Source organism: Ictalurus furcatus, chromosome 2 (genome assembly GCF_023375685.1).
Source record: "Ictalurus furcatus strain D&B chromosome 2, Billie_1.0, whole genome shotgun sequence".
NCBI classification, from domain to species: Eukaryota; Metazoa; Chordata; class Actinopteri; order Siluriformes; family Ictaluridae; genus Ictalurus; species Ictalurus furcatus.
The window spans coordinates 33551417-33560294 of NC_071256.1; the positions used below are offsets into that span (position 1 = coordinate 33551417).

The 8878-nt window shown below is 37.4% G+C and overlaps 1 protein-coding gene across 2 annotated transcripts; it reads right to left on the reverse strand.

Annotated features, from left to right (window-relative positions):
• Positions 1-579: 579 nt before the first annotated feature.
• zgc:100868 (uncharacterized protein LOC554458 homolog) lies at positions 580-8628 on the reverse strand. 2 transcript variants are annotated; one of them, XM_053615964.1, is made up of 10 exons: positions 8392-8619; positions 5225-5245; positions 4470-4632; positions 4096-4364; positions 3718-3863; positions 3355-3619; positions 3074-3245; positions 2733-2986; positions 2511-2608; positions 581-2403 (listed from the first exon to the last, which is right to left on the reverse strand). In XM_053615964.1, the coding sequence occupies exons 1-10, from the start codon at positions 8438-8440 to the stop codon at positions 2026-2028; spliced, it is 1815 nt and encodes a 604-aa protein (XP_053471939.1). In that variant the 5' UTR covers positions 8441-8619; the 3' UTR covers positions 581-2025. The 2 variants fall into 2 exon arrangements, with proteins under 2 accessions (XP_053471945.1, XP_053471939.1); XM_053615970.1 differs by lacking the exon at positions 4470-4632 and having other exon boundaries at positions 580-2403; positions 8392-8628.
• Between the last annotated feature and the right edge of the window lie 250 nt (positions 8629-8878).

Here is an 8878-nt window from a genome sequence, read left to right on the forward strand (position 1 = left end):
TTTAATTATTTATAGAAATGTTACTACAGTAAGGTTTATATGCAATTTGTAAGTATACTGAAACATCTACCAAAAAAAAAAAACATTCAACATAACCCTGAACTTACCTGGCTGTATCTGTTAGGTGTATTATTTGTTAGCTAATAATAACCACACTTCCTAAGAAGCTAGTTTGTTGTAATCACTAGTATTGTACTAGGTTAAAAGTTGTGCCATATCGACACAGATCACTTTATAAAGCAGAACAATTATTCCACTAACATTCTTTCCAAGACATGTTTTTGATGTATGTTTATAAAAGCACAAACGTGATTCATGCTAATCCATCTTGTCTCTCAGGCGAACAAAGGAGAAAGAACCACAAAGTATGTCAATTCATAAGCGGTGGCACGAAACGATGACTCACAAGACTTTAAATGTAAAGTAATTAAAAACAGTGCCTGCCTACTCGTCGATTAATCCTTATGTCCAATTTCTGTACATTACAATACAAAATCATTTTTGTGCACTGATTTTTCTTCTATAAAATATAAAACATTAACGCAAATTTAAATGACACACAACCAAACATTTTTTTTCTGCAATAGCATTTATTTACCAAAGTAATTGCAATACTATTAAACAGATCTGTAGCAAAATACTGAAATACAAAACTGTACAGTTTCATAGTTACATTTAAAATGTACTCAGTCCGTACAATGTGTAATTTCACTATTAAAAATAAAAACAGTAAACACAAAAATAAGAAGATTTTTGAAAAAAAGAATATGAGCAAAGTTAATTTAGTAGGAATTACCAGAAAAAAACCACCCCCGTCTTACAATCTTTTTACGCAGCTCATTATTGGTTTTGCAGTACGGATATTTCACATTAGTGAGTTTCGGGAGAAAGATCTTGCTTGAAGCTCCATCTTCTTAATGTTTGATAAATCTTTACCACTTTCTCCACTAGAGATGGAGATTCTGTGCTGACAACCTCCTCTTCAACGCCTTACTATTATTCAACAACTCCTAACCCTAAAATGTCTGCTGTCTAGTGCAAAAGCAGAAGCTGAAACCCAGGTTCTTAGGGTTCTCCTCCTTATTTATTTATTTATTTATTTATTTATTTATTACAGGTTCACAATCACTTTCAAGTCATTTAGCTGGGTAAATAAAGTAATATAAAATAATATATTACATAAGATGGACATAGTAAAGTAACAAAATATATTTCTCTGATTTCACAGTAAATCATTTTGAAAAATATTTACCATAAAGTACTGTAACTTTACAGGAAACTTTACTGTATTTTTTACAGTATATCACTGTATGTTTCCAGTATTATACGTGATATTTAAAATAAAATATAATGTGCTACATTTGTCTGATTCTTTTATTCAAAGTGACTTGAGGTAGAAACTATGTCTGATCTATTGATATAAAATTCAGCCTACATATCCAAAACTCATATGTATATGCATCTGTAGCAAGAAAGTCATGAGGAATGGGATATTTAGCTAATGACATGGTCTTTAGATGATTTAGATGTTTAACCCCATTTCACACTATCCGTTGTTACCCAGATGATGATGGGTTCCCTTCTGAGTCTGGTTCCTCTCAAGGTTTCTTCCTCTTAACATCTTAGGGAGTTTTTCCTTGCCACCATCGCCATCGGCTCACTCAATTGGGATAAATTCACACACTTAAAATCTGTATACCGTGTTTATATGTTTCTGTAAAGCTGCTTTGAGACAATGTCCATTGTAAAAAGTGCTATACAAATAAAATTGAATTGAGCTGAGCTTCCTGTATCAAACCAGGCAGGTAAAAAGTGCAAAAATTTTTAAAATACCATGGAAAAAAAAAATTTGTGTAAGAATTTTAGCTTCAAAATAGGAAGCCTGCAACATTGTTCCTTATATCCAGAGGTGTCTAGGTATCCTAGGTGTCTAGGAAAAGAGAAATCAATAGAGATATAGTGTACTTTTCCTTAGATATAGTGTAATTTTCCTGATTCCTTATATTGGCTTATTAGAGGTGCTTATTATAAAACAAAAGATTGTATGAGGGCAAGAAGACTTAGAAAGACTGAGGCAACTGAAAGGGATGACAAAGCTTCACAACCTGAAGTGGAGGAAGAAGAAGAAGTAGAAGAAGTTGCCACAGCAGGAGGGAAGGAACCCACTGTAGACTTCAAGAAACTTGTGAAAGTGCTTATCTTAGTGAAGGTCTGTATGTCTGTTTTAAGAATTAACACATCTGACAAGCTTTTAGTGGAGTTAGTGCTGTTTGAGCTGGCAACATTGGTGGAGCCATTGGTAGAATTATTGGTGCTGTTCGAGCTGTTGCTGGCGAGAGTTAAAACTGCAGCCTGGATCCATGACTGCCCAATCTTACACATTAGAGATCCTCCTTTTGTAGTCTGATGGACAGAAAAAAATGACCACAGGTCAGTTTTCCTTAGTTGTGCTTTGCCTAACTGTGGAATTAAAATGTAAAAATAGAAAACATGCAGAAAGACTCAGAGACCTGTTCTATCACTAGGGCTTCTGTGCAGATGCTGTTTGATGAAGACGTATTTCCACAGTTCACTATAACAGTGCTGAACTGCTGAAGTGTTTGTTGAGCTATAGCGGACAGATAACAAAGGTTAGGTCGAAAGGATCAGGAAGAGTCTATAAAGTGCTGACATCAATTGGTTTGATACAGAATATGACACTTATTTTGTTTCCCACACAAATAAACCTGTACCTCCTCCTCCTGAGCCCCATCCAGCTACCCAGCACTGAGTACCAACGCTGAAGTTGTTATTCCCCTGGTCCACGCATATGGGCTGGATGAAGTTGGAAAGCGTAGGCATGGAAGACAACTGCAGCACTGCTATGTTATTGCTGTCACCTTTGCTGAACGTGATATTAGTCACAGTGACAGAGACCTCGTTGGGGTTGGAGCCGTTCTGATTGAGCCGACCCAGTTTTACAGTCCAGTCAGAGGGTTTGGTCGAGCTGGATGGAAAGGTAAAAATGTGGTTTTAATATCTGGCTAAAGTTTTAATGTTTAACAGCCACTCAGATATTCTTTTTTTTTTTTACCTAGAGAAGCAATCAGCTGAGCTTACGACAAACTGCTGGGATATCAGTGTTCCACCACAAACATGAGTACCGTTAAGCTGCAGGCTGGCTATCCATGGCCACGTACCCGCTGACGCCAAAGAGCTGCCTGTTCCTGTAAGAGTATTGAGCTTGGCGCTTCCACACACCACAGCTGAAGAGAAAGGAAAAGAAAAGTTTGTCTATTTTAGCGCAGTGCATTATTCTGTATGCTTCTGGTAACTTTATCAAGAATAGTTTAAAGAAAATGCAGATAAGCTTACGTGCTGCAGTAGTGGGAGCAGGTGTCGTATAAGGTGGGAGGTTATTGCAGGTCACCTGCAGATCACTATTACTGCCACTGGATGTAAATTGGATGAAGCCCGGCTGATTTGTGGTGATTACTTGATCAATCCAATTCTTATACTGAGAAACACTCGCATACACACCAGGGAAATTTGGGGCAGCACATTTTTCACCAAAGCTCACAATGCCAGCCTGGATCCACTGAGAGCCCTGTTTGATGACCAGTGGACCTCCAGAGTCACCCTGTGCAGTACAGGCAGACATTTATGTCTTCTAATTGAATAAACCTTCAAATGAAAAGGGCTACAATACAAGAAGTAAACCGATTAAGATGACAATACCTGACAAGAATCCTTGCCCCCTTGCAACAACCCAGCGCACAGCATGTTGCTGGTGATCGTTCCAACACCATATAAACAGTTACACTTCCTGTTTCCAACAATTGGGACTTGAACCTCCTGCAGTGTCCCAGGAGAAGGTAGACTTACTGAGGAAAGACAAGTTGAACATCATTAAAACTTCTTGCTCGCTCAATGGCCCAACCAAGACTCTCTGACAATTTTAAGAATTAAAATAAAAAATAAAAATTCTGGGCAATATAAATTTAATATAATGTAAATTTTATAATAATAATACAATATAAAATTTCCTACATTTTCAACTACACTACCTTACTTTAACATTAGACCAACAGCTACACCAACAATAATTATTCTCACCCCCATTGCCGATATTTCCCCAGCCAGTGACCCATGTCATGGTGTTGGTGAAAAAAGTGCTCCCCGGTGCAGCCAGGCAGACAGGAGTGATATAATCATTGAATGTTACAACAGAAGACAGTTGCAGCAGAGAGAGGTCGTTGTCATTCGTTTGTGAATTGTACTTTGGATTTAGGAAGACTGCAGTGAGGGACCGCGACACCTTGTTAGGGTTGTTTCCGGATAGATTATACAGCCCCAGCACCACAGTCACTTGGGAGGCTGTGACACTGGAAAAAGCAGAAAACCATTCCTGTCACCATCACCTTAGCATGATTACATTAAATGTCAAAGCCCTGTGAGTTTTTTGCATAGTTTTTTAGTCTATATGATACCTTCTAAAGCAATGAGCTGCCGAGAGGACCCAGCCGTTATTGATGAGGGAACCACCGCAGAAATGGAATCCTTGGATTTGCAGGCTGACTTGCCAAGGCCAGGACCCTAAATTAGCATTCTGTCCTCCTACTATCTTGGTGTTCAGAGTAGCCTTGCCACAGACTGATAAAGACAGAAAAATATGCACTCTGACTTTGCTCCAGTTTCATGGGCCCTGACGTAGAGGCAAGCTATGTAGTTTGAGCCTCTATATTATACTAACCAGGCGCTATACCTGAGAAACCATGGCAACCAGCAATAACTCAAGATAGGAACATTCACTAGTAACAAAGCTCGGTGTGACCTAATTGAATCGAACTGATACCAGTGGTAATGCAGGATAAAGAAAGAGAGTTCCACAATGGTTTCTTGGCTCTAATTTTGTACAGAGCTTCTACTTTTTTGGGAAAAGGAAACCCTCAGTTGTAGGTTCAACACTGAACAGTTTCACCAGGGTTTCACCAGAGAGGCAATCTGAAGAAACCTTTAGATAGCTGAAGCTGCCAATGGCAAATTTTAGAGAGGTGGAAGGAAACCAAAGAACCCAGAGGAAACCCACATGAACCATTAGGTCCATCTCATCCACCAACATATGCTACAGTTTGTGGTTTAATTCTGTTTTTTCTCTCTGCCTGCTAAGGTTTTCTTGTTAGCAGTGTTGGCACTTCGGCATTCCTGTATTTCTGTATTTCAAATGATGTAATTAAAAACTTACCATCCAGCTGTGCGAGGCATCCTGGAACACAAGAAAAAGTAACACATTAATCATTACTTAGACAAACAATTTTTAATTATGTTTGATCACTGATGATTTGCTGATAATGCTAGCATGTTATCATTTATGACTCTTGCCACTCTGCATTGTCTTTTATCAACAATGTTAATTAACATATTTTGGTGCTTATTACTGCACCTTGCATTCATCTCATGATGTACGTGGATTCCATGGTTTACTAACTAGTTGCCTAGCAAGGCACTGTTAATTCTACTAACAGTAGTTTGTCAAAAGTAGCTAGAGTTTGCTTAGTACTGCCCTAAACTAATCTGATCTGACTGACTTAGTGGCAGTTCATTATGCTTAAAAAAAATATGGGCTTAGCTAGCTGTTGTTTTTTTTTTACTGAATTGCAGAGAATAATTAGCAAGGATGCATGGCTTTGGTATTTGTTTGTAGCAAAAATATTGTAATCATTGTAAGTCTATCATTAAAATAGGTTAATTTAGGGACTCTTACACCAATCCTGAACTTGTATGTGAGTGACTTGACTAATATGACACAATGATGCCAGTGCAGGAAATCACCATTAAGACATTTAGGGGAAAAGATTTCTCAAGGGTGCTATGTAAAGTTAAGTGCTCGTAGCTTCAGACATCCCAACCTGCAAAAAGTCATTTCAGGAAGGTGGCTTCACCAGCTACTGACACCCCCCCCCCCCCCCCCAATAATCCGACATTAACCCGATTAAGATGATACTCTGATTAAGAAACTAGCATGTAAACAGTGATTATTGATGACCTTAATCTGACTAAAGTCATATTCGAAGTAAACACAAATGGAATTAAGACGTGTGGAGTATTCCTGTTTTAGTCGCATTATTGATGTGCATTACAGACATGTACACACCTTAGTCACATTATTAACGTTGTGTGGGAGTTTTCACCGCATTTTGTGACAGGATATGTAAACAATGGTTTGACAGCAAACAAGAGAGCACGGCTGCGTCCGAAACCACGTACTTACCTATTACAGTATATAGTAGATGAAATACATGTATTTCAGCTACTATATTGTAGGTACGTACGCAGTTTCGGATGCAGCCCACGGCTTCAAGCAGTCGTCTATTTGCACGTATAGCATGACAAATAATTAACTGCACTTGAAGCTTTCGTAAAATTAAAAACGAAACGCCCAAAACTGTCTACGGTACCATAACGAAGACGAACTGTATGTCGATACGTGAAATTCTGGAGGGAACGTCGGACAGCGTGGCGTGGTGACGTAATCACGCGTGCTGTTAATTGCTCTATGTTCTATAACAAGTAAAACAGGAACATGAAAGGAATATTCTAAAAGCGATTCATGTAAACACTTTAATCAGAATACTGTCTTATCCAGAATAAGGCCCATAATTAGATTATTGCTGTCCATGTAAACATATTTAGTGTCATTGTTTTTTACCCCTATTATGCATGGGTATACTTTAGTGTAGTCTGGGGTGAAGTGTGTTGTAAAAAAAAATCCATTTCCAGGATATTGTATATAATCTGCGGGTGTTCCGGAACTTCCGGCACAGTTGGGATGTCTGCAGTTTTACTTGGAGCTCTGTTGTGTGTTTCTTCAAAAGTTGATTCAGAGGGACAAACCAAAGAACCTTTATGAATGCTTTTTTTAAAAAAATATTCTTTTTGTATATCTGCATTTTTATCTGGTGATCTATTAGCTATATGATCAGCTCATATGTTTGTATACACCTGGCATATTTATCTTTTTTTTTTTGATAATCAGTATATACATAATATAATACTTTACCCCTTGCATTATTATTCATAAAATACATTAAGATTATGACATTCATGCTGATCAAAATATAGTTGGGTGCGTGATCACAGGTCCAACAGAACAGTGTGTGTAATCTGTTTATTTTTATCTGTTCTCTCTGTATTATTGTTCTTGGTGTCAGGTTTTCTGTTCTCTGCTCCCTGTTTGTCCTATTTGTTAGTTGTGATTTACCTTTTGTTGTTAGTTACCTTTGTTATCATTGTTTGTTTGAACGCTATGTGTTTAGCTTGTGGTTGTGTGTGATTTTTAACTTCTTCACCCATGCCAGCAATGTGAAATGATTACACACCCACATACACACACACACACACATACAGTCTGTGTGTACATTATATATATATATATATATATATATATATATATATATATATATATATATATATATATACATATACATATAGCTTTCTTCCCTAATTTTAAACATCTGTCAGCTCATCAGAATCATAATCATCTTTACTGCCAAGTACCGTGGGTTTACATGTACAGGGAATTTGTCTTGGTGTACTGGTGCTTAACTATAACAGTAAAGTATTAATAAGATAAACAAGAGAGAAAGTTATGAAAATGAGAAGCATTAAAAAACTATGAGCATACATATTAAAATATTAAGATTTAGGAAAATAAAATAAAGATTAACTGTACATTTGGTTGAACTTCTTCAACTGCCGCAGGAAGTACATCCTCTGGTGTGTTTTTTTAATCAGAGAGCTGGTGTTCAGCTCACATTTGAGGTCCTGTGTGATGATAGTTCCCAGGAAGTGGAAGGAGTCCAAACAAAGCCCTCTAAGCTTGCAAATTAGTGTCAAAAGAAAAGATAATACTTCCAGGAGGAAGGGTACCAGGCTGAGACTATAGGGTGAATTAAGGGACAAAGTAAAAAACCCTGGTCTGGTAAAACTTTTAAAGAAAATACAACTGACAACGCATGCGCCACATATATAAGGTATCATATGGATATGAATAATTAATTAAGGCAATGGAGATTGATTTGTTACTAGAAAGAAAAGGTGAATGCCTCGCCTAGGGATAATTTTACTGCTTCAGAAAGGTATATAAAGACATGTTTGTGTATGTATAATTCAGACTTTCTGCAGACTGTCTCACTTTATTAAAAATCTACTAACCCTCTGTCTCTGAAGTTTTTGACTTAGGCTAGAAAGATTGTTTTCCACAACAGTATCAAAGACGTATATATATATATATATATATATATATATATATATATATATATATATATATATATGCACCGATGTATCGGCCGATACCGATTATTAAAGGCAATTTTTCAAAGCAGCACATGTCATGCAAAGTTAGGAACTTACCTGTGGCAAGGACTAGGAACACCAAACACAACGTCCTGGACAGCATCATTGTCAAACACTCTCAGCTCATTAACATCATTGCATCTATACATATATATTCTACCTGTGCCTTTGATCAGCCTTAAGCCACGCCTCACATGTCTCCGTCTCTCACTTTCTCTTTCTCTCTCTCTCTCTCTCTCGCTCTCTCTCTCTCTCACCTACCCATACACATACCGTTCTGTCACTTGTCACATATATAAAAGCCCTTTATATATGAGGCAGGGACATCTACATATTTTTGTCTTGTAAGCCTAAATCAACAGTTCTATGAGGATCTGGCTTTCAGACTAATGAGCAAATACAGATGATGAAGGAAGATAAACTGTAAATACATACTTGGTTCTTAAGAAGACTGCCCTTTGACCAGGATTCCACTAAAACAAGTTGTGCTTCATTCCTAACTCCTGACTCGATCATTAGTTAAGATTACTCTTACCGTAAGAAA